This window comes from Echinops telfairi, unplaced genomic scaffold (genome assembly GCF_000313985.2).
Source record: "Echinops telfairi isolate 266 unplaced genomic scaffold, ASM31398v2 ScPeMD7_7468;HRSCAF=8506_0, whole genome shotgun sequence".
NCBI lineage: Eukaryota > Metazoa > Chordata > Mammalia > Afrosoricida > Tenrecidae > Echinops > Echinops telfairi.
Genome location: NW_022111369.1, coordinates 41,602,098 through 41,628,491, shown reverse-complemented (window position 1 = coordinate 41,628,491; position 26,394 = coordinate 41,602,098). Strand labels below are relative to the sequence as shown.

The 26,394-nt window shown below is 43.2% G+C and overlaps 1 protein-coding gene across 1 annotated transcript in view; it reads left to right on the top strand.

Moving 5' to 3' along the window:
- Positions 1 to 26,394, top strand: part of FRAS1 (Fraser extracellular matrix complex subunit 1) — a 593,853-nt gene that overhangs the window by 467,546 nt on the left and 99,913 nt on the right. Inside the window, exons 35-43 of the mRNA XM_013004822.2 lie at positions 601 to 726; positions 2,964 to 3,211; positions 10,046 to 10,194; positions 10,579 to 10,741; positions 15,669 to 15,804; positions 19,648 to 19,838; positions 20,574 to 20,727; positions 22,159 to 22,422; positions 24,660 to 24,848. Coding sequence (XP_012860276.2) covers positions 601 to 726; positions 2,964 to 3,211; positions 10,046 to 10,194; positions 10,579 to 10,741; positions 15,669 to 15,804; positions 19,648 to 19,838; positions 20,574 to 20,727; positions 22,159 to 22,422; positions 24,660 to 24,848 — 1,620 coding nt within the window. The remainder of the gene's footprint in view (positions 1 to 600; positions 727 to 2,963; positions 3,212 to 10,045; positions 10,195 to 10,578; positions 10,742 to 15,668; positions 15,805 to 19,647; positions 19,839 to 20,573; positions 20,728 to 22,158; positions 22,423 to 24,659; positions 24,849 to 26,394) is intronic.

The window sequence follows — 26,394 nt, the reverse complement described above, 5'->3', positions numbered from 1 at the left end:
GTTTTTTTTGGTTTTGTGCCTTTTGTTTACCAAGAACACTTCATCCGCACACAGTGCATACCGCAATTTTAGTTGGATGTGTTCTGCTAGATCCTTATCTAGTTTCTACATGTGAGATTTGCCTAAAGTAAATTATCGTCAGACGTACAAACAAATCATATCTGCACAAATACTGTAGCTCCATTCCTTCTAGTCTTTAGCCACCCTTCAAAGGACTTGGGACTTCTCTACGGGCAACGGAGGGGAGAAACGATGAAAAACAGAAACCATGAGTGGGAATCGTTTCGGAGGACCCTAACCCAGCAGTCAGGACTGACCTATCTGTGGCCTCCCCTGCGCCGTGTCCTCATTTGTATGAAGAGGAAAAAAGATGTTCTGAAATTCAGAACTACTCATAAGCAGGCTTTTAGGAGAACTGATTGTACTGTGCTTCTCAGTTTTCATCCTTTGGTGGTTGATTGGAGTTAAATAATGCTTGCTGATCACCATCAGCTTCTCCCCTGGGGAACTCCCAGCCTAGCCAGCGACTTGCATGTCTACACAGCTCACAGTTCTTCACGTGGCCTTTCTCGCTCCCCGTGTTTTGTTTCCTGACCCCAGGACTTCAGGTGCTAGTAAGCAATGCTGACACCATACCTGACGAGCTCTACTTCGAGCTTCGGAAACCTCCACAGCACGGCGTGCTCCTGAAGTACTCTGCCGAGTTCCAAGGACCCATGGTCGCAGGTAGCTCACTCTGCCCTCGAACGTGCTGGGAGAGACTCTCCTCTGCGTCAATTCTGTGTGTCTCGTGCAATATGTAAAGACCAATGTGTCTGTGAGCAAAACGATGAGGCTCGATGTGGAAAGAACCCAAAAGCACAGTTGGCCTCCTTCATTGGAACTTTCTCCTGTGCCCCCATCCACACCCTGCAAACTGTTTCCTCAAATTGTAGGTGACATTGGTTGATTTCGGAAAGGTTGAGTAAATGCATTTAGAACACCATAGGAGGTGTCAACTGCCGCCTTCTCGTAGTTTATTCATGGAGATTAATTTGTCCTCCTCAGTTGGTTTGTGATTCTTCACAATACTTTTGACACTTGAGTCTGTGGTGGTGTTAATTACATGTATCTTCATCCATTAAAAAAAATGAGAACCGTTTTTGGAGGCTTGCCTATGAGAATAAAGAGCCCAGGGGATCCAGTGTTAAGCGCTCAGATGCTAATCATCTATGTACGTGATCATGATCATGCGGCCAATTTTACAAAACACTACTTATTGTGCTTTCTCCAGCATTAAAGAATAGCACATGTTGATTGTTCAGAGAGTATAGAAACACACAAAGGACAGACCTGAATCTAAATTAAAAAAACAAACAACAACAACAAAAATCCAGCTAGCCTTTATAGAGCAAAGTGTGCACTGGGAATGTACTCAATGGTAAGGTTTGATTCTTGTTGTTGTAATTCCTAAATGCACAATATCCCTGTCAGAATAATCGCTTTGGGATGCTCTCTGCTTATTCCAACCATCCGTTTGCTCAAACCCTCTGATTTAATTCCCACCAGAACATGTTAAAATGCACTCTTCTCAATACCCCTGGGAGGAGCCGGTCTTGGCCCTTGAAGGTACATTGAGTCTGTAAGAGCAACCAGGATGAGTGTGGCAGTCCTCCTGGTGTGAAATGTTGCTGCACGGAAGTATCATGAGGATAAGCGTGTGGTATCTGAAAGGAACTAATGACTGGGGAAGCTCAACAGTGATCGCCGTGGTTTTTCAGCATAATCTTTCACCTGTGTATTAATTACTGTGAGATTTTAGTCACCATCAAGTCAGTTCCGATTCATCAGAGAAATACTGCGCCCCCTTGAGGTTTCCATCGCTGATTCTTTTGGACACAGATGGCCAGGCTTTTCAGCTGACTTGTCTCTGGGTCTACTGGACCCTGTGACCTTTCAGGCAGCAGCCGGGCATGTCAGCTGTTGGCATCAGGAAAGCAGATAGCATGCGTGTTAGAAAGTGAAGGTTTAGGAGCTAATCCAGAGAATGGACAGATTATGTAGCCTCGTTACATAATGCTAATTACTACAACCAGTAGTCTGTCATAAAGTAGAGGTGAGTGTAGCATTTAAGGAAAGCATTTCCTACACCGTGTTCTGTGAGACCCCTGGGACTTATGGGACCAAAAGTCATTTCTCATAAAGGGTTCCATGACCAATCAAATTTGAGAAGTTTAATACTTAATAATACAGATGGTACGGTGTTAATAATTCCTGTTATTAAAAAAGGTCATTTTAATTTTGTTCAATCCTCTTTTCCCAAATTTAAGTGACAGTGAAGTGTTTGTTTGTTTTTTAATATGACATGTATCAAATCTACCCTGAATCTGTGCTCAAATTGATGTATTTGCATTTCTAAATTTCTGGCATATTTTTAAAAATTTTTAGGTAGTCTTAAATTTGAAAATAGCACTTACCACTCCCAATTAAAATGAAGATCTGGTACAAATTCCTTAAGCATAATTGATTTTCTTAGGTTAGAAAAAGGTTTTCAATATCAAGGTTATATTCCAGACTGTCTTAACATTAAAAATAAATAGGCTTAGTCTTTATTTCTATAGAACGAGGTATGATGAATGGATCTCACAGGAGACAGATTTTGGCTCAATGTGATTTGAGAACCTTTTTGTTTTAAAAGGTGCATTAGGGCTATCATCAGTCAAATAAGCTACCTTGTATGGCAGCGAGCCCGCCACCTTCAGAAGTATTGCAGGACAGGTGACAACCCTTTTTCAAGGATTTCCCTTTTTCAAGCTAGGATAAAGGGAGTCTTGTTTGGGGTGTGCAGTGGACTAATTAGCGCCCAGCTCTCAGAGTTTATGATCCCCTGTGTACTTTGAAAGCCTGAGAACAAAGGTGTTGTATCAATGAAAAGCATGATTCCCAGAAGTCACTGGTATTACAATTTGTTTTATTCTTGGAAGGTGACCCTTTCACATATGAAGATATTGAGAAAAATACTCTGCAGTACAGACATGATGGCTCTTCTGCCCGGGAAGATAGCATGGAGTTTGCCGTCACAGACGGCATCACCACCGCGACATTGGACGTGAGAGTGGAGGTGTCGCTGTCAGAGCGCCGGGGACCTCGGCTGGCGGCTGGCTCCTCTCTGAGGATCACGGTGGCTACTAAAAGCTCAGCCATCATCACCAGGTCACACCTTGCTTACGTTGTAAGTTCTCATGTTTACTCTTCTTGTTCACCGGACCTTCTGACAGGGCTGACTGGAAGGCAATGCCTTGGCTCAATATTTGGGACTGCAGGCATTTGATCATATCATGAGCCCTCTGCCCCAAATTCCCTTCAATTTGCTGCCCAGGATTAGCTACACTGTTTATTCTGGTGTCTCATGGGCAGCAGACAAGTGATGGGCAGAACTTAGGTGGAAACACCATGCCTATGTGTAGGCGTAGGGAATTGTGGGCAAGGAAGAGTGCCAATGCCAGAAATGCCCAAGACTGCTTCTTACGCTCGCTCTCTAATGTCTCTAGTGGGAATTCTGGGAAAGGAGCATTAGAGAAGACATCACCTTGGCAATGACCAGCAGGTAATGGTGTAACGGCCCACTGAGGGAGAACCCCCTCTTCATCAGCTTTTGTCTCAAGTCCAGCTCTAGACAGAATGCCAGCACAGCCCTTTGGCAGTACCTCCCTGCCAGATTTCTCAGACAAAATTACTTACCCAGCCTCCATCCCATGCCCCAAGAGAAACAGTGCACTTGGAGGACAAAGGGTAAGGGCAGTGACTCAGGGTGTTTTCCCTCTCTTGATATAGGATCCTCGATAGTCAAGAATCGCTCCTTTCTTTGACGCTGTGTCTGGAGAGTAGGACAATTAATCTTATTTTGCAATTACATGTTTTGTCAGCAGACAGATGTTCTCCAAGGGGCAAGTGGAATTTAGAAATCATGGTATTTTCCCCATGGTCTTTTGGAGCCCAACATCTGTAGACCTGAGAATGACAGAGCCCTGAAAGGAACAATGCATATCTGACTGCCGATCGTTCTCAGCTTGAATTTTGCCTTTACTGACCTTAAGATGTCTTCTAGTGATCTGCCTTATAAAAACCACCACCACTATCGAGTTGTATGTAATTCATTTTCAGGGCTGAATAGCGAGCCTAACATTAAAATCTAGTCTGGAATAATAGCATGTCCAATAAAACATTGGCCTGGGAACACTTGTCTTTGCGTAGATTTCCCCCTTAAGTTGTCATCCCTTGAATGACAGGAAACTGCATTCCACCCTGATTCTTCTCGTGGGCACAATCCACATCGAAAACAGCTATGTTTTTACTTATTTGTATCTTTAATTGGCAGGTGATATTTTACCACAGATTTTATGGTCTTTAGGATCTTATAAGACTCATGAATTCATTTTTTTTTAATGTATGAAGGCAGATTTAATCAATAGATCACCAAGGCTTGAAAAATGTTTGACAGGCCCAAGTGCACCCCAAGAGCAGTTCCTGCCCATTAACTATGTAGTCTAAGCTGCATATCCAAATACAAGCCCGTTCCATTAGCAATTGAACATGTATTTTCAGAAATTGGTCGAATGTGAATTTTCCCACCAGAGCAGAAAGACTCTGGAAGAATTGTCCTCTTGTGCTGAAAGCAGTGGGGCACACATCCTACAGTCGCAACTAAGTTACATGATAACTTACTCTGGGGGATGCAGAAGATATTTGACTTGGTGCCAGGGGAACATTTCCGTAGGTATGAAAAGTTAGTGAGTTTGTAGTGAGCATCCCGGAAGTTTGAAATATCCGTCTGAAAGCCTGTTTATCAATCAGGAATAGTATAAATGGATAGGCACAGGCAAATCTGTTTTTAATTAGAGAACCATTACCTAGATGAAGAGACGTGTTATCGGAAGAGATGGCAGGGGGGGGCGGGGAAGAGAGTCTATGGGATATTTTCACCTAGTGTCTTCAGAGACACGCACGGTTCATTATGCAAAGCAATACCCCTGGGGAAGGAATACTACCGGGTCCGCAATTAGGATGGATGAGGAAGGCCCTGGACGAGAGGAATTGACTCAGTGGCTACAACAGAGGGACAGTCAGGAGGAGGTGCAGAACTGCCCAGTGTTTCGTTCTGGTGCGCATTGGTCACAACGGGCGGGAGCTGACTCGATGCTCAGTTACTTAAACTCCCTAACCCTTAAATTTCTCCTTCACCAACAAAGGCCCTCATGTCCTATGGGAACAATGCTATAAAACGAAGTATTAAAAGGTAGTTGCATGTCTATTCAGGAGCCCAGCTACATGGGCAGGGAAGCATTGGACTGCTCACTGTAAAGTTGGGGACAAACTCATCAGCTGCTCCATGGGGGAAAGATGAGCTATCTGCTCCGGCGGAGACTTACAGCCTCAGAAACTCTACATAGAGACACTGTTAGTCAGAACCGACTCGATGACCGTGGTTTCTGTTTATTCCAATACACCAGCCCCCCAAAGAATTAAGAAATTAATACTATGTATAATAACATAAGTTTCACATAGATAGGACTGAATCTAACTTCAGTTTTCAGAGAAAATTGAAGATATGTTGCCAATAGAGAAAATTCAGGTTACTGGCTCAGCATACTGATTGAATAAGTACAGTGAAAGGCAACAACCTGGATGTACACCTCTGCTGATTTTAAATCATTCAGTATCCTTTTGTTTTAGTTGAATGACTTCATCTTCGTCGATGTATACTTTCCATATGAACACAATGGAATGTTCTGGAATTCCCATTCCTTGCACTTTTATCCATAGTTATGATCCATACAGTGAAATGCCTTTGCATAGTCAATAAAACACAAATAATATCTTTCTGGTATTCTTTTTTTAAAAAATCATTTTATTGGGGCCTCTTACAACTCTTATCACAATCCATACATACATCAATTGTATAAAGCGCATTTGTACATTTGTCGTATTCTTTCAGCCCAAATCCACCTGACATCAGTAATGATAAGCACCATGCCACATCCTCTTTCGAATCTGGATTGAATTTTTGGCAAATCCCTTATATTTACTGCTGCAACTATTTGTAAATTTTCTTCAACAAAATTTTACTTGCATATTATTGTTTGAATTCTGCGTTCTGTTGGGTGACCTTTCTTTGGGAGGGTAAAAATTCGGATCTTTTCCAGTCAGACTGGTGGCTGTCTTTCGAATTTCTTGCATATGGAGTGAGTTCTTCTCCTTTTTTTAACCAATACTTTCATTATAGCCTGGATTTCCTTAGGTACCATTGGTTCTTACTAATATTCAACTTCCTGAAATGGTTGAACATCAACTACTTCCTTTTGATACTGGCACTCTGTGTATTCCTTCCATCTTCGTCTGATGTGTTCTGGACCAATCAATAATTTATCCACGGAATTTTTCAGTTTTGCAACTTGAGGCTTGACGTTTTTCCTTCAGTTCTTTCAGCTTGAGAAATGCTGAGACTGTTCTTATCCTGGGGCTTTCTAACATCCGGGATTTTATTATTATATTTTCCTAAGTCACCTTGAGCTGCCCTTTGAAATGTTCTGGTTAGCTCTTTGACTTCATCACTTACTGCAGCTTCTCTGTTTAAGGGCAGTATTTCAGAGTGCCTTCTAGCATTCATCCATTGGTCCTCTTTTGAATGGTCTCCTGCTTTCTTCATATCCAATGAACTTGATGTCATCCCACAACTTGTGTGATCTTTGGCCATTAGTGTTCAATGCATTAAATTTGTTCTTGAGCTGATCTCTCAATTCAGGTGAGATATGCTCAAGGTTATGTTTGACTCTGGTGGACTGTGTGTGTGTCCAACTTGAACATGTCTATGAGCAGTTAATCATCTGTTCCATAGTCACCTCCTCATTTTAACTGATCATATTGGATATAGTCCATTTGATTCCTGTGTATTCCATCTGGCAAGATCCACTTGTATAATCAATGTTTATGCTGTTGGAAAAAAAGCATTTGTAATGAAGAAATCATTGGTCTTGTAAAAGACCACCTTTCCCTTCACTTTTATCACCAAGGCTACGTTTCCCAAATACCGATTCTTCCTCTTCTCGACTTTCCCAATCCAATCACTAGTAATTATCAGTGCCTATTAATTATATGACATCAATTTCAAGCTGACAAATTTGGTAGACTTCTTCAATGTGTTCCTCATTGGCTTTAGTGATTGGTACATAAATTTGAATAGCTGCTGGAGTAAGTGGTCTTCCTTATAGGAATATGGATAATATCCCATCACCGACAGCATTGTATGTGAAGATAGGTCTTGAAGTACTTATTGACAATAAATGTGACACCATTCATCTTAATTTGTCATTCCCAGTGAACTAAACCATAGGTTTGGCCAATCTGAAATGGCTAAAACCAGTCCATTTTAGCTTATTAATGCTAAGTCTATTGATCTTTGTGTGTTTTATTTTATTACTAAGGACTGTTTGCAGCTATTTTTTCTCATTTCGAGTTGTACCCATTTGCAAATGAAGATCCCCAAAGCTTTGTTCCTTCGACATCCTGAAGGTCAATCTACTTTGAGGAAGCTGCAATTTCCCATTGGGTTTTGAGTTCCTTCTGGCCCGAGAGGCTCATTCTCTGGTGCAGTGTCAGAAAATCTGCAGCTGCTGTTCACAGGTTGTCCACCTTTCAGAACTGGACAGTCCCTTCCTTCCTCATTTGTCTTCGCCTAGAAACTTTGCCAAAACCTGTCTGCCATAGTTGACCCTGCTGGTATTTTAAATACCAGTAGCAATGATTCTATAAATATACATGGAAGAACAAAGAATAAACATTCTAAATATGAGTCAAGGTGAAGAATAGTACTTTGTACTACCAGAAGAATAAACAAATCTGTCTTGGAAGAAGCCTAGCCAAATTGCTGCTTGGGAAGAAAAATGGTGAGGCTTTGTCTCACATTCTTTGGACATGTTATCAGGAGGGCTCAGTCCCTGAAAAAAGATATCATGATTGCAAAATAGAAGGATAGTAAAAAAGAGAATGAGTTGTCAATCCTCAATGAGTTGGATTGACAACTGCAACTCACGTGGGCTTAACTATTACGATTGTGACTGCAACCATGAGCTTGACTATTACGATTGTGAGGATACTCCATAGAATATCAGAGAGCAGTTAAAAACAAATGGATCCCCCAAAACAAAGCAACAAAACAAATGAACCAAAATTATAGGCAATGATATATCAAAATATAATATTTGAATCTTACTTTGAATATCAAAGTAAGATTCAAATATTAATATTCAGTGTGGAATTCTCAATATCAAACTCTATCAAGAAATCAAGGGAGTGAAAACAAAAATTTCAGGTGATGAGAGCCCCAGAGATAAGATGAAAGAGGAGCACCCAGCAAAGTATTAGTAATCTTACTACCAGATCTTCTCTTGAATGGTAGATTTATGGCTGTGTTAAAAATGGAAGGAAAATGAATGAATGCATTAACACAACAAACAGGAAGGTCTTGCAGTAGGAACATTGCATGAGAATAGGGTCTATAGTCTGCCCCAACATAATAGCTTTCATTAAATTATGACTAGGTATTGTCAGGAAAATTAAAAAGTTAACTGCCCACTTTCAAACCTATTCATCCTTTGAGATTTATCAGTAAGATATGATACTCATGAATTCAGCGTTTCTTTGCCAACTTTTCTGCCCTGGAAATTAGAAGCTGTTCATTCTTATCCAGAGCCAGGAGCTCGGTCCTGTGGTCTGTCACTACCTTAGAAGACAGTTCAGCAGAGCCCTCAGCTGTCTTCTGAAGGTTCTCTGCCAGAAGATACAGCAATACGAGGAAGTAGTCAGGCAGAAGCCTCTGTATTCTATTTGACAATCCATGTGAGAAGCAGAGAAACTTTTTAAAGAATATACATTTAGGGGTAATTTTCTGAAGTTTCACAGCGTCAATGAGGTTGCGTTCCTTATGAGGAAATGGGGAAAATTAATCCTGTAATCTTGCTTTAAGGTCTTTGAATTAATAACACAAAAGGCCTCTGGGAATATCAGTAAGACTTGATGCACGACTTCTGTCCTCAGACCATCAAGTTGCCCATACACACATTCCTGACCCCAAGCCTCAACCAATTTGGACTGTTGCCAGAAACATCTGCACCCGACATATAATTGAACATGCAAGATTTATTTTCATTGTTTCTGTGGTAAAGTGGAGATGGTCCCCATTTTCACAGGCAGATGCTCTGAAAGATGAATGACTTAAAGAATTCTCCCAAGAACTTTTCCCCCTAGACATTTCCAGAAGCATCCCTGAAGGAGGAGGAAGTGGTTGGTTAAGACATTCAATTATTGCCCATGCAGGAAGACTGAGAGCCCCCCTCACCTCTCAGCAAACCGTGCAAAGGAAACGGAAGTGGTCTTTGTTGAGCTTGAGTCGCTTGACGATTGAGCACCTCTAGGTAGCATCCTGATTAAATGAATACATGGATTTCCTAAATTTATTTTGGTTAAGCCGAAACTTTGTCATGCTGAATATTACATTAAGTGGGTCATTGACTAAGCTAAATAACTTATTCCTTCTATCTTCATTTTTTAAATCATTGTGTTATATATTATAATGGACTTTTACCTGTAACCAAGACGCCAACTATCCTTAGCAAACTCAAATAAGCCTACATCTTTCTGTATAGATAGATGACTTCTAGCTTAGACCAGGTTCAATTCTTCACTAATGACTGTAATAAAACCAAAACCTTGCGTGGCTCTTCTGAGCAATGATAGAGTATCTCTTTGTTCTATGCCCTGACCTCAGTGCACTCATTGCCCTCTGTTACCCGGAGTGACTCCTGGAAGAAGAGACCATCAAAGAGCCTTTCTAGAGGAATAATCCCAGGATGTTTCATGCAGTTTAGAATGATGCTGCTTTATGGTAAAGGGAAAGAAGGCCTTCCAGGTGGCAGAGAAGGGGCACGTGTGATTCTTTCCCCCTTACTTACTGGTGGTATTTATCCCTGCAAAAGCGTATTCATCTCCTGCCTTGTATCTGCCTGATTAGGATGATTCTTCCCCTGACCCAGAGATATGGATTCGGCTAACTTCACTGCCTACGTATGGTACGCTCTTAAGAACCTCCAGGCAAGTGGTGGAAGAACTGGCAGAGCTTTCCAATTTCACAATGGAAGACATCAACAACAACAACATTAGGTACAGAAGCACGTGCATTATTTAACAATGGGGGCAGTGGTGGTTCGGTGGTAGAACTCTTGCCTTCTCTACAGGAGACCCAGCTTTAATTCTTGGCCAATAACACGTCCAGTTGTCTCCTTTGCAACCGATCACAGGATGACCAGAACTGCACTGCATTTTCTTGTGTTCTGTGTGAATTTGCCACGAGTCAGGGTCTGACCAGATGACAACAGTAAAAATCGCTTAATTAAAATACATGTATTGTAAAACATTTAAGCCACTGGTTGCAGATACCTTGAAATAGCATATCGCCTCTGGCCCCATTTTTTATCAGAAATGTAGTTCCCTTACCTGACTAGTCAATGCATCTCATTAATTTGATTCTTCTTCTGTCCCTTATAGGTACTCAGCTATCTTTGAGCCCAGTGGTCATCTGGTTACTGATAACTTCCATTTCTCTGTCTCTGACATGGACCATAACCACCTGGACAATCAGATATTTACCATTATTATCACCCATGCTGAGAATCCACCTCCAGTCCTTGCTTTTGCTGACCTGATCACGGTAAATGATTCTCAGACCCATACATTGAGAGAGCTGTAGTGTACTGGAATATCTGGTGATGTAAATAACGGGTCTTCTGACCAAAGTGGTTGCCATGTCCTTTCCCCAAATGATCTACACAATGATGGCAAGGTGTGCACGGCTTTCGACTTGAGTTTTTGTGAAGTCTAAATATCATCATATGCAGATCAAATCATTACATCCACATTATTTTTTCTTGGTGTTAGGGATCATTGAACCAGCTCCAACTCATCGGAACCCTCTGTACACCAGAACAGAACACTAGCAAGTCCTCACAATTGTTGTTAGTTCGGGCCCATTGTTGCAGCCACGGCTTCAATCCATCCCGTCAAGTCTTCCTCCTTTTTGCTGACCCTCTAAGTCAGCAAGCAGGAGCTCCTATTCCAAGAACTGGTCTCTCGAGATAGCATGTCCAAAGTCCACAAGATAAAGTCTTGCCAAAGGAGCATTCTGGCTTTTCTTCAAGACGGATATTTCTTCTTCTTCGTGGTACTTTAATATTCTTCACCATCACCCTAATCCAAATGTACTGATTCTTCTTCAGTCTGCATGTGTTAGTCTGGGTAGACTAGAGAAACAAATCCATTGACATACCTATGTGTATAAGAAAGAGATTTATATACAAGAGCAATTAAACATTGAGAAAACATCCCAGCCCAGTCCACATCAGGTCCATAAGTCCGATATTAGCCCATATGTCCGACACCAATCTATAAACTTCCTCAGACTCACGAAACACATGCAATGAAGCCAAATGCAGGACAATCACAAGCCAGTGGGTAGAAAGTCTTTGGGTCCAGTGGCGTTGTAAGCATCTCAGTGCTGGCAGTGGTTTCTCTGTGGCTTCTCTGGCTTCCGAGGTCTGGTTGCATCCAGGTGGCTTGTCTTCTGCAATGTCGCCCAGGGAGTAGCAGAGAGAGAGGTATCTTCCACCTCCAAGGAGGAAGTACCAGATTACCCAGAATTCTCAGAAGAAGGCTATGCCCACACAGAAGTCTCATTGGCTGTCTCCAGATTGACAGCCTAGACTCCACCCCTACAGTGTTCATCCTTACATTGACACCAGATTAGGTGACTACCACACTTCCTTAATTAATTCCCCAACTTTCAAATTATCTGAGGCAATTGAAAATACCATGCCTTGGGTCAGGCACACATTAGTCTTCAAAGTGACATCATTGCTCTGAAACACTTTAAAGAGGTCTCTTGCAGCGCATTTTTGGAGGACAGTCATTTGATTTCTTGTTTTTCTTCTCTTTTTTTAATTTTAATTAATCATTTTATTGGGGGCTCTTACAGCTCTTATAACAATCCATGATATAATTGTTTCAAGCACACTTGTACATTTGTTGCCATCGTTTCCAAAACATTTTCTTTCTACTGAGCCCTTGGTATCAGCTCCTCTTTTTTTCCCTCCTTCCCCTCTCCTCCCACCCTCCTAAATCCTTGATCGATTATATATTATTATTGTTATTTTGTATCTTAGCCCATCTGTTATCTCCCTTCACCCACATTTCTATTATTCGTCCCCCGCGGTGGGGAGAGGAAGGGCTTAGGGGTTAATATATACAACCTTGTGATCGGTTCTCCCTTTCTCCCACTTCCCCCCCAACCAACCATCATTTGATCTCTTGACTACTGCTTCCATGAGCATTGATTGTGGATACAAGCAAGACAAAATCCTCAACAACTTCAATCTTTTCTTCATTTATCATGATGTTATGTATTTGTCCAGCTGTGAAGATTTTGGTTTTATTAACAATGAGTTTACAATTTATAATAAAGGCTTCAGTGTTTTATCTTCAACAACCAGTGCTCAAGTCCTGGCTTCAGCTAGCAAGATTGTGTCATCTGCATATGTTGTTAATAGCCTTCCTCCAATCTTGATGCCATGTTCTTCGGATATATAGTCCAGCTTCTTAGATTAATTGCTCAGCATACAGAGTGAGTAGGGGCCCTGTTGGTGTAGTGGTTACTCTTTGGGCTGTTATCATTCTCAATGCCAGCAGTTCAAAACCACCAAAGTGGCAGTGGCAGAAGCCCACCAAGACAGTTCTTCCCCGCCCTATGGGATATCCGTGAGTCAGACTTGACTCAATAGCAGTGAGTTAGAGGAGTTTTCAAATACAGATTGAAAACATATGTTGAAAGGATATGACCCTGATGTACACCTTTCCTGATTTTAAATCGTGCAATGTTCCCCTATTTCATTTCAGGTCAACATGCCACACAACCAAATGCTTTTGCATAATCAGTACAACACAAGAAAGCATCTTTCTAATAGTCTCTGTTTTCAGCCAAGGTCCTTCTTATATAAGCAATCATATCCCTCAAACCTGAATGCAGTTTGGATTTCTGGCAGCTTTCTGTTGATAAACTGCTGCAACCAATTTTGAGTGATCTTTAGCTGATTTTAAAAATAATTTCCACACTGTTTCACCATCTTTCTTTGGAATAGGTATAAATATAGATCTCTTCCAGTGGGTTGGGCAGGTAGCTGTCTGTAAATTTCTTGACATAAACAAGTGAAGGCTTCCAGTGCTTCCTCAGTTTGTTGAAACATTTTAATTTGGCTTTCCTTCAATACCATCAGTGCTTGATCATATGTTACCTTTGAAAATGGTTGAAGGTTGACTAGTTCTTTGGATGCAGTGACTCTTCCACTGCCTTTTAATGCTTCCTGCATCATTCGATCTTTTGCCCACAGAATCCTTCAGTATTACAATTCGGCGCATGGATTTTTTTTTTCCAGTTCTTTCAGCTTGGGATATGCTGAGCGTGTTCTTTCTGGGGCTTTTTAACTCCAGCTTTTTGCACATTTCATTATTATACTTTGTCTTCTAGAGCTGCCCTTTGAAATATTTTAATTTAATTAATTTTTCCTGTTTTTAAAAAAATCATTTTATTGGGAGGCTCTTATAGCTTTACTAGCAATCCGTACATCAATTGTATTGAGCACATTTGTACACTTGTTGCCATCATCATTCTCAAAACATTTTCTTTCTACTTGAGCCCTTGCTATCAGCTCCTCAGTTTTCCCTCCCTCCCTCCCTCCCTTCTTCCGTCCCCTCCTCATAAACCCTTGATAAATTATAAATTATTATTATTTTTATATCGTATACCCCTGCTGTCTCCCTTCACCCACATTTCTGTTGTTCATCCCCCTTGGGGGTGAGGGGCTTTAAAATTTTCTATTCAGTTTTTCGATTTATTGTTTCTTCCATTTGCTTTAGCTACTGTACGTTCAGGAGCAAGTTTCAAAGACTCTTCTGGCATCCACTTGGATATTTGCTTTCTTTCCTGACTTTATAATGACCTTTGGCTTTCTTCACATCATGGTGAGCTTGATTTCATCTCCCAGCTCATCGGGTCTTCTGTCATGAGTGTTCAATGTGTCAGATCAGTTCTTAGATGGCTTCAAAATTCAAGTGGGGTATCCTCAACATCATATTTATTTAATGTGCTGATATTTAGATGCCAAGCACTAAACATTAATACCATCAGGAATAAAGTCAGGAATACAATACAATCTATTGTTGACAGCAACTAAAAATGTGAGGAATGAGCATTATATCCTCAACTTGCTCTTTATTTTTTAAACAGTTTTATTGGCATTTAGTTCACATATCAATAACAGCTTCATTGGCATAGAGGTCACTTTATGGGCGCATCGTTCACATATAATTCAATAGTTCAGTCACGTCGAGAAGAGTTGTACAATCATTACCAAAATCAAATTGCTTTTTAAATCAAGTTGATATGCATCGCTGTAAATGATACTGATAATTCCTTGGGGTGCGATACTTGTATGCTGATGGATAAAGTTGTCCAGACCTGCGTTCAAGACAAGGTTCTCTTACTGAATACCTGAGTAACTCTTGACCAGTTACTTCATCCTCCTGGGCAACACTGTCCTTATCTTTAAGATATCATTTTTTTCTAATACATACAGAGGTCGGTCTGTGGATGAAGTAAAATGTCACAGGGTATTTTGAGCAGGATACATGGCCCGGGGTGGGCAGTCACCAGAACGGAATTCCTCTTTCTGTTCTAAGATCTACAGTGCTAAACGGGCAGGAGTTTTCTTGCTTTGGTCCAAATGAACATCTCTGAAACTTTCCGTGCTTCCACATGGTTTCCGTATTTCTCCCGTTTTCCTTTCCATACCTGGGAGGAGAAACGTGGGGCCTCCGCACTCACAAAGTCAGGATGCTCTTCCACTTTGTGCAGCGAGCCTAGCGGCTGTTCAGACCGAAATGGAATGGTTATTTCTCTCTGGCTAACAAAAAATAAGCCCCGCAAAGTAGAGGTCAGGAATTAGCATGTAAGACAGGGCCCTGAGAGCAAGGGTTCATTTCAGCAACGGCTTCTGTGTTACTGGTTTATTTCCATCCTTGACATTCAGACGGCACTAACTTCCAGGTATGGCAAGCCCTTTCTTCCTGGCACACCTATAAATATATACCTCAGGAAATAAAGAGGACCTTTGTTCTGGACGAGAATGACGAAAGAACCGTCTCTCCTCCCCAGGACCCAAGGGGGCCTGGATCGATCGTGCTCTGACTGCAGGCTTTGGGATGTGGAAACAGTAGGCAGGCAGCCGTCCCATTGTGCAGCGGTGCCGAGGACGGGATGAGAACGGGCCGGGGCTGCTTTACCACCAGCTCCATCGTTCACTGGAGCCTGGCTTTGAAAGGAGCCACTGTCGTCATCTGGTCTTCAGTGGAGCTCTGAGAGGGCCGGAGAGGTGTCTTACTTTGGCGGCACACACATTGCTCATCCCATCTGTCCGTGTCCTCACAGGAGGGTAATGGGTGCAATGGGTCCTATAAGGTCAATGACATTGTGTTTTACTGCCGTTATGCCCAACCACCCAGGGATGGTGCTTTTTTTTTTTCTTCCTTAGGTCGATGAGGGGGGGAGAGCCCCACTCTCATTTCACCATTTCTTTGCTACTGAGGAACAGGACAACCTCCAGGAAGATGCCATCATTAAACTGAGTGCTCTGCCCAAATACGGCTGCATTGAGAACACCGGAACAGGTATTGGCAGCGGCTCTACTATCTTATGGTTTCAGGACCTGGACAAAGGGGAGGGTGGGGGAGATCACTGCATCATAGGACGCCTGGGTGAGAACTAAAGAAAACAGAACTGTTTCAGCAAAACGGGGGACAGGATGGGTTCATTTATCGAAAAATGTACTCAGTGCTTTTTGTGTTGATGTACTTTTTAAGGCACTGGGGGCCCAGCAATGAACAGAACAAACCAAGAGTCCCTGCCCTCAGGGTGCCTCAGGTCTTGAGGGAGGGAGAACGAGAAGAACCCCAATAAATGAGAAAATTGTGGTAGTAAAAGGTGAATAAGTCTTTGGGAAAACCCAAACTAGAACCGGGTAAGGGGACTCAGAAGGCAGCCCCTGGAGTGGGAGAGCTTGTGGTTTGCACTCAGGATTGAGTGTCGAGGAAATAAAAATGCCCGTCCTTTCGCTGTGAGGCTGCTGTGGCTCAGCTGAACCGTGACTGCTTTTCAGACCAGGACTTGAATTGAAATGTGCACCTGTCCATCTGTGACACCCTCTGTAATATCCCTGTCCCTCCACCACCTGCCCGCAGCCTACCGCCCTTGGTGGTCATCACAGAGATGGGAAGGCAAGAAGGTGTGGACTGACTCCAGGCCCCCTGAGACCCAGAGCGACTGGCAGTTCAGACAGCTCAGGGCAGGTTGCTGCACCACTGACTTGGCAATGAGATCCAGCCCTTGGCGCTAATTGGCGTTCAGCTAACAGCTCCCACAGAGGCCATAGGAGGAAGAAGTCTGTGGCCAGCAAGGTGCCTGGAATCTGGTTACCAAACTCTTTTAGCAGTGGTCATGTTTCCCTGCAGAAAGTGGAAGGGATTTTCCCCATCCTGCCTTCTAATGTATATCCTCAGATTTGTTTCTCGCTGAATTCGGTGTATCCCAACCAATGCTGTGCCAGATCCAATCAAGGTAATGATCAATAAAACACAAACTCTGCCACATGCCACATGGGAGACAGTTGTGAAGACAGATAAATTACCATAGATAATAAATGCCAGGTCAGGGGAAGGAGCAAAGCCCCGCGAGAGTACACAGTTCAAAACCATCCTTTTTATCTAGGGAGGCAGAAAAGTCAAAGAATGGTTATTTTGTTATCAAGAATGCCTTCTGCAGTGCTTTCCAGAAGCACATTGCAAACCCCGCCACCCCAGGCACTTGCGGGTGAGTTTGAACTGCTCACCTGTTGGCTCGTAGATCCTTTGACTGGTTGCACCACCCAGGGTAGTGATCTTGAAATAGGAACGGAGAGGCTTAGGAGTATTTGCCATGTACCCAGGGGAGTGGCCTTTCTCCCAATGACACAAGTGTGGGCACAAGTGGCCGACCATGAACTGAAAGGATGTTTGTTCCCAACCATGCCTCCTCTCCATGTGGTTTCTCAGTGAGCCTTTCTCACGTGGTTTCATGTTTACCTGTAAGCCATAGGGAGCTCACTGGACCCAAAGGCAAACCTCTGACAAGCACCAGCCTCGTAAAGCAGCGGCTCTCGAACTATCTACATGCACAGGCATCCATCACCTGGCTGTCTTGCTAGACGACAGGCTCATGGACACACACTCTCCCGAGGATTCCCGTTCAGGAGATCAGGGGTGAACTTGCATTTGACCCTTACTGCTCACCCTAGGGTCACATTTGGAGAACCACGGCTCTCTGACTTTGGCATGAACCTGAAGGAAGTGACAGGCTTTCTGCAGCCTAAAATCATCATCCAAGGTCCATCAGCTAAGAACCCCACTCATTGCTTCATGGAACAGACCCTTCAGCCTCTATTCAGAACCAACTCCGCTCTATATATGGGAAACTAGATACCTAGATTCAGAACCCAGTTGATCAGAAGAACATCTTTTTTAAGACTGTTTAAAGACACACTTTTTATTTCTTACCAACAAGGCATGAAATACAAAAACATGGATTGGGACATGCACAAAGAGGATAGGACCCACCTGGGTTACCTCGGGGCATCACTATATTCCAGTGCAGTGCTATAAAAGATGTTTATAATGAAAGCCCGACTGCCTCCAGACTATTTATTTGCACATTGTATATCCTATTTCAGAAGGCAGGGAAGCACATTAATTAGAATGATTTATATGCCCACAAAAATAATATCTGTATGAATTGTTGGATGGAAAACACTGATCTGCCCTGTAAACCTTCACTCCATTCACAATATGAGGTTTTCAAATGCTCTATATCAAAAGTAAAATGTCTAGTTTAAAATGGCGAAAGAATCTGTGTGCGAGGCGTCAGTGACAGGTTTACTAGTGGGATCACTTTGTCTCCAGTGATCTAACAGAGGTGTTTCTATTCTTGTTTCCAAGCACCATTCGCTTCATGGAGGCAATTTTTCGGTCATAGAGTGAAGTCACATTTTCCATACTTAAACAATCATCAATGGAAGGGAAAAAAATAGAAGCTTGAGGGTGTACCATTACTTTTGGAAATTCTGAACTGTCTCTGAAGGGTGAAATTTAAGAAAATCAATGTTGTTGATGAAAAATATTTGTTCTGAGTCTTTAGTTCAGACATGAATGGAATTTTAAAAAAACAAATGGAATTTAAATAACACTTTATATTCCTAGAAATATATTTCTCTTGACCTATCAACAACAGCAACCACAAAAATGGCAGTGTCTACAATTCAAGAAACTTGTGGTCTTTAAGTTTATGACCTGGTGTTTGTTTGCAAAGGTCCCTGAGGGACAGAAGGGGGAAGCTTGGTTGCTTTCAGATCTACTATGTATATATTTTCTGCGTTGACAGATCTCCTGTGAATTTTGAAGGCTCAGGGTTTCTTTTCCCTCTTCTTTCCAGAAGAAAATTATGGTAACCATTTGAAATCAATCAATCAGAGGGACTCATTAGAATCAATGAGAGACAACAACTCTATCATGTGGACATTGCCAACCCCCTCCTTGGCTTTTTGCAGTGTCTAGGGTTGGGATGAGAAGAGTCAGCTAGTACTCTCTGCCCTACCTTCAAGGATAACAGCCTCGCACCTGGTAGCCCTGCTATAGGGTCTCGGGGGATGCCTTCTCCCCCAGGCCCAGGGTTCTTGAAGGGACTGAGAAGGGACAATGAAAGCCTATGTTTGAGAGGGAGAGATTGCTCAGCTAAACATGATGTTACCAGTTGCCATCACATCAACGCCAGCGCACGGCGCCCGCTACACCCATGCTTGTGAGAGATGCTGTGTGCCCTGTTGAGTTTTTCATGGCTAATTTGGGGCTGGGGGCTGGGGAGGAGTAGATTGACAGGCTATTCTTTTTGGGGCCCTTCTGGATAGACCAACCATTTACTTAGCCAGTGATGGTATTAACCATTTGCCCCACTGAGGGACTTCCAGGCCTGGTTCACAGTTAACATTTTTCTTGAGTAGAGACAAAGGCTGCTGCTTTCAGGGCATTCCAGTAAAGTGGCTTTAAAAGTGACTGGAGTTTGAGGTAGAGGAGCTTCCACTCTTGTATTGTCACTCACTCCAGGACTTCTGTTCTCAGATATTGCTAAAAACACAACCACGGAGTCTGTGCTTTGTGAAACAGTAGTATCCCGAGTACTTTCAAATGAACCACCTTATCTAATTCCCTGAAGAGGCAGCAGAAAGCGCTACAACCATATGTAGAGAAGAAACTAGGATTCGATCCCAGGTCTTGCAGTTCCTCATCTTGTACTCATACCACTGCCCTATCTTGATTCGCCATCTGATTTTCATCCGTTGTTCACCATGGTGATTTTGCTTCTAAGTCAGCCTGGTACACAGGAATGGATGGATTAAGCTAAAAGCTCTCCTCATGATGTTGATGCAGGTGCTCGGTTTGGCCCTGGGGCTACCAGTGACTTGGAGGCATCATTCCCAATTCAAGACATTCTAGAAAACTACATCTACTACTTTCAGAGCGTTCATGAAAGCATTGAACCAACCCATGATATTTTTAGTTTTTATGTGAGTGATGGAACCAGTCGTTCGGAAATTCACAGCGTCAATATCACCATTGAGGTAAGGGACTTTGGAAGTTGGAACATTAAGCCTTAAATCATAAAATAACACCACTAGATAGGTTTTATATGCACTCAAAAGCTATATATATATATATATATTTCTTTCCCCCCCTCAGACAGTACTGGAGCCAGTGGCCTGTCCTCTTATCCCTCACGTGTACTTAGTGGACCACAGGTCCTATTTTCCTCATTTGAGGAGTAATATCATTGGGCTGATGGACGATAACTGAGCTTTTACAGCAGGTCCAGCAGCTTCTTATCAAGGGGCCAATTTGTCTATGTGACTTAATTTCTATCATTTTGGTTGATGGATGGCGATGGTGACACATTACAATCTATTTCAATGGAGACCGTCTGCTTTCTAATATCGAATGGGATGACAAGAACACTACATCTCTGTGGTGTTCTTTTTTTCTAAGCCCCAAACCCCCGTTTAAGGATGAAAAACCATCAAACAAGCTCACACCCTGTGCTTTCAGATACTGATATTGTTTCAATATCCATGTCTCGGTCTTGACAAGTGTATCATGGTTAGACACTAACATTAGGGGACTCTTAATGAAGAGTATACGTGTATCTTGGCCCCCTTTCAGTAACTCCAAATAACTCCAAAACAACATTTTTATTTAAAATAAGAACCTATTTCAATGGTCAAAGTTGCTGTGACAGTGATAATGTGCATTTTCTCTATCCTTAAACTAGTATGTGACCTACTGCTTTGTGTTTCAATCAGAGGAAGAATGATGAGCCTCCTAGGATGACCCTCCAGCCCCTCAGGGTGCAGCTAAGCTCAGGAGTGGCGATAAGCAATTCTTCTGTGAGCCTGGAAGACTTGGACACCCCAGATAATGAGCTAATTTTTGTCTTGACCCAAAAGCCTGGCCACGGTAGGACGCAACCCGCTGTGGAGATCTTCTTAATTGGGGTGCCCTTTGGGTTATTAGAATAAACACAGATTTCAGTTGACTTTTCCTTTACCTATCCTGTGTATCAAAGTATAATCAAATTCAGCTGGCTAATAATTCTTTGGGGTCACAGTAGACACAGGTTGATCTAAACGCCTGAGCCTGAGGTAATTGTGGTCTCTGAAATTTAATTTCGCTGTTTTCTTACTTTCCTGGTAGCCTTAGGCAAAACGAGCTTCCAAGTGTGCATACTGCTTTCATAGGCCAGACAAGCATCTTGCTGGCTTCGTAATTCTGGGCCTCTCTCATACAGAGAACCATGTGGCAGTCTTGTTATTATGTGCCAAAGGTGTTCACCTCAGGTTAGAGATGTGCTAGGCATCTCTATGAGCTTATTCTGGTTTTGCACAAGAAGCCCTTTTCCTGGCTAAAACCAGGGCAAAAGCCACTGGAATCTGCTAGCTACTTTTCCAAGCGCCCATCCCTCTGGTATTAGCTAAAGCCCTAGAACTTTCTTCTTCCAAATATAAGGTGACCAGACATCCCGCTTTTGGTGGGATAGTCCCGATTTTTAACAATCTGTCCCACGTCTTGTGGGACAATTTGTTCCAAAAAGTCCCAATTTTTGGAAACAATGCACGACAAGCTAGGGTATACGGTTTTCGGCTGCCATGTGGCTATTTCACCAGGCTATGAGTTTTATCAATGGTGGCCCACTTTACCAATGTTAAAATCTGGTCACCTTATCCAAATACAGTGTCTGTGTTGTGGTACTGCCCATTGGTACTTTAAAGGGAAACTGCGTTGCTGTTGCAGGAGACTCCATCGTAGAGGCTGTGGGCCTTCATGTTTTGTTACCTTCCCTCTCATTCACTTTTCCCGAATGAAGCACTTTGATTGGCTGGTTGCAATACTCATGCCCCTCGAACATTGGACAGCATGTCTCCACCTAAAGTTATTTTATGAATATATTTCTGCATTTTAGAAATATGTGTGTTTTAAATCTGTCTAAGGGGAATCTGGAGCACATTCCTGTCTCCCAGCCCAGCCGCCGTAGCAGGAAAGAAGGCTGCAGGGAAGGGTGCCATCTCCATGTCTAGCCAGGGAAAATAAGGTGCACGTAACGAAGGTAGTCTGAGCTTGTGACGGGACGTTCTAGGCTACTCTGTCGCATCCATCTGTGTCTTCTTAAGAGATTCTTGGCCAGGGAAAGTCTGACTTGGTCTTTTTTTTTTCCCTTTCCAATGAGGCCCCAGGAGCAGCAACCTGTGCTTATATATAAAACAGTGGTCACAGGAGCCCTAAAGTGCTTGACATTGTGCTCAGGCCGACACTAGCCCGTGAAATCAGACTGTTTTAACCCCATAACGATTTTGTCATCTTTCCTTTGTTTTTCTGCCCTTCCTTCTTCAGGTCAACTAGTGTGGAAGCAAACTGCCTCTGAGCCTCTAGAGAGTGGGAGGGCTTTAGCCCCGGGCTCCTCCTTCACCTACCAGGATGTCCTGGACCAGTTGATTTGGTTCAAGCCAAGTGTTCAGGGTGTGGCATTGGATGAGTTTCGGTTCTCCCTCACTGATGGCCAACATGCTGACACGGGGAGGATGGAGATCTACATAGAGTTGCCTACAGAGGACACACTCCAGTTGGTTGTTAACCGGGGCCTACAGCTCTCAGCAGGTAACAGGAGAATGGAAGGGTGGGGGCGGGTTCTACAGCTCTCAGCAGGTAACAGGAGAATGGAAGGTGGGGGGCGGGGGAGGCGGGATTCTTCTCTCCTTATTTCCTGTTGGCTAAGTATGTGAGCACATTCCACATCCATTTTATGGGTGGATGTCGAACTAACTGCTCAGAACTTGAGGCGCAAGTTTAAAACTATTCTTGTTTTGTGGGACAAATGTGGACCTCTGAAATTTGTTGCCCACTTGCCTCCATTTGTGAATTTGAGAGAGAGAAATAAAGAGATATGAGTTTATAGAGTTTACAAAGTCCTCAGAAATGTTAATTTACGCAGCTCCTGCGATGCTTGGGTTTCTTGCGACCTTGCCATTAAGGTACTACAGAAACAAGCAGCAATGGGAGTAGAGACGCCAAAAGGGTAGGAGGAAGGAGGGGAGAGGTGAGGAGGGAAGGGGGCACCGATCACAATGAATGGCGCATAACCACACACCCCCAGCCACGGGGAAGAACAACAGAAACCAGAGGGGAAGGGAGATGGTGGTCGGAGTGAGATTTGAAAATAAGTAACACTCTGGAGTGAGATTTGAGAATAATTAATCATCTATGATCTGTCAGGGGCCATGAGGATTATGGGGTGGGGAGGGAGGGAGAAAACAGAGGAGCTGGTCAGGAAAAGAATGATGGACTATATGTGGGAATATGCTGGACACGATTCGATTGATGTATGGTTTGTAACAAGAGTTGTAAGAGCCCCCAATAAAATGATTTTTTAAAAAAAGAAATCTAGCAGGATTCTCAAGAAGCCAATGAAAAAAGGTGTGGAGGGGCAGTGAGGAGGTCATCATTTTCAGGAGAAAGTGTCTTAATTAGGGAGATGCTCATCTATAGGGCACGTGCACTTTGATAAGGTTCTGGCTCTTATCTCTTCTTAATCTCACGTGTATTTTGTAGTGAAAAATATCTGGTATAATCTCCACTGCCATTGAGTCGATCCCAACTTACGCCACCCTATGGCACAGAGTAGAACTGACGCTTGAGAACTTGAGGGTTCCCCATGCCCTAGTATCAGGTCCAGGATTTGATTTTACTCTCCTTACTTCTCTGCTATTATATTCCCCACGCAGTGGGATGAATTACAGAAGAGGAGCCCTGAGTTTAGGGGACTGATCCTGTTATAACAAGCAGTAGGCAAGCCTGAGCTTTGTCCCAGAGGAAAACGCTCCTTCTCAAGGTTCTTTGCTGAGAAATGGCTCAGGTAAAGAGCAGGTAGGGCCTTGCATTCTTGGCCTTAACCAGCAAGGACATTAACCAGCAACAATGCAAGGACATTCAGGGCCTGAGGTAGATTGCCACTCCAAATACCAGGAGATAGCCTATGCAAATGACTAGGATCTACTTGATTATAATTTATTCTTTTTTAATAGGGTAAAATTGCTAGACAGGAAAACAAGGACCAAGGCTCCAAGAAGATCTGCTTCTATTAGCCAGTACTGTTTCTCCATCCCCTACGCTTGTGCAGTGTGCTGGCCTTCCAGCTCAAACCTCCCTGCGCCACAATCCCACTGTACCCTTTGTCTTAAAGACCGATGACTTCGCCTCTGCGGTTTCAGATGGCAAGATAGGTCCATGAGTTCTGGCAAAGATGCATTCTGTATGATTTGGTGATCTTCAAGACAGTAACTAAATCAGCTGGAAGAAGGTTTCATCACAGATCTAAGAGTTATTTTCAGTATAGATTTAGGAATAATTACATTGGTGCTAGCAGGTCATCAGCATAAAGGGAGCCTTGGTAGAATGTGAGGACTCTCGGAGTGGCATAAACGGTTAAGTGCTGGACAGCTAACTGTAAGATTGGTTCTTCACACCACTCAGAGGTGTCTCAAATGATCTGTTTCTAAAAACCCTGTGGACTATTGTTCTCCTCTGCTCACGTGGGCACTCCACGAATGGGAACCCACTTGGTGGCCACTAACAGCAACAAGCGGAAGAACGTGAAGATGGATCAGAAGAAAAAAAAGACTCAGCTGTGTACTCAAAGGATGATTAGAAAATAGAAATGTGGGACTCTTTCACTTAGGGAACTAAACATTCATTCAGCTAGAAACCGAGAAGAGCAATTTTGGGGTGTTTGGACCCGAAAAATGTGTGATAATTTAGTCTCTACCCTCTGAAAATCACTTGACATCTCATTTAGAAAAACGATGGGGAATGACCTACTGTCTTCCATAACCACCTAGGGTCCGTGGCACGCATCACGGAGCAGCACTTGAAAGTGACCGATAGTGACTCAGACGACCACCGGGTTGTGTACATCATGAAGGAAGAGCCTGCTGTGGGGCGCCTGCAGATGGTGAAACGTGACAACCTGGAGCACATCTCTGTGAAGGGCCCCACCCGGAGTTTCACGCAGGCCGACATCAGCCAAGGTCAGTCAGTTCTCTTTTGCTCATGCCATTTCCACCCAGACGCGTCAACCTGGAGCGGAATGCCTGGAAGGCCGTCGTGAACTCTCCCCTCTCTGAATAAGTGCTGAATGATAGCATCGTGTATTCTTTTTCTTGTCTCCTCAGACCTTTTGTTTAACTGAGAAAAAAAGAAAGCTGTCTTTCTTGGCTAAGCTAGGTTCCAGCTTTGACATAACATTTTTGAAAGTCAGGGCTACATTATGAAGGGAAAATCATTCTGACTTGCTGTGATGTTAAAATGTGTTTGTGAGGGAGAGAAAAGTGAAAAGGAATAGGGATGGATTAAGGTGAAAATTATGCCTTCCTTAGGTGAGCAATTTATATCTCTTTTTCAGCTCCCCAAAGAGCACAAGTTAATGAACTAAGCAAAATGGAAGAGCATAAATCGGAGCTGGGTAGGAGAAATCGCATAGCTCATCCCTCCTCCTGGAAATGCTGATGTGTCGTGCAGTGGCATAATGTTAACTGCTACGTAGTTACTGTACAGTGCTGGCTGGGTTAACCGAGAAAGTTATCTATCAGGGTGAGGGAAAGTAATCCAAAGTCACGTGAGGCCACGCAGAGGTGGAACTATGCCCCTGAGGATCAGAAAGCAGCCCACGCTCTAATACCCAACCTTGAGATCAGCCAAACTCTCCCTGTACCCAGGGTGCTTTAGTGAAGAGGGTGGAGTGAGCTGCTCAGAAAAAATCATCATCCCCATGGAGCCCCATTCCGCCTCCCAGTGACCAGATAGGACAGTAGAACTTCCGCTGTGTAAATCTCTACAGGAACGGAAAGCCTCATATTTCTCCCAAGAAGCTGCTGGTGGCTTTGAATTGCGGGCCTTTTGATCAGCTGCCCAACTCATCACCCACTGCACCATCAGGGCTTCTTAGAATGGGCAAGGAGATGAAATTCCCGAATTCTCTCCTGCCTTCGTGTCTCCTTCTAAACAAATGAAAGCAGCCATAGCTTCTCAGATGTTTGGTTCCAGTTACGTTGACAGAAACTTAGAACAATAATTAAGATACCCAGGCAAAGAATTCTTAGTGTTAAAAACAATAGTTTCATCTCAAGCAGAATCTCATAAGTGCTGTTATGCAAGCTTGTAGTCATTACACACTGGGCTGCTAACTGCAAGGTCAGCAGTTTGAAACCACCAGCCACTCCTTGGGAGAAAGACAGGGCTTTCTCCTCCCATAAACAGTTCCAGTCTCAGAAACTCACAAGGGCAGTTCAGCCCTGGCCTCCAGGATAGCAACGATGCATTAGCAGTTCAGCCCTGGCCTCCAGGATAGCAACGATGCATTGGCAGTTCAGCCCTGGCCTCCAGGATAGCAACGATGCATTGGCAGGGGGGTTGGTTTTGGTTTGCCACACAAGCTAGCAAGGAGCCAGTTCTTTATCAGTTACATTAGCAATGGCAGTAGACACCAAGGCTAACACTGAACAGTAAGTTAGGACCATGAGCCTAAGCTGTGCTGTGTACTAGCTGGGTGGCCTTGTTTGAGTGTCATAAACTCCG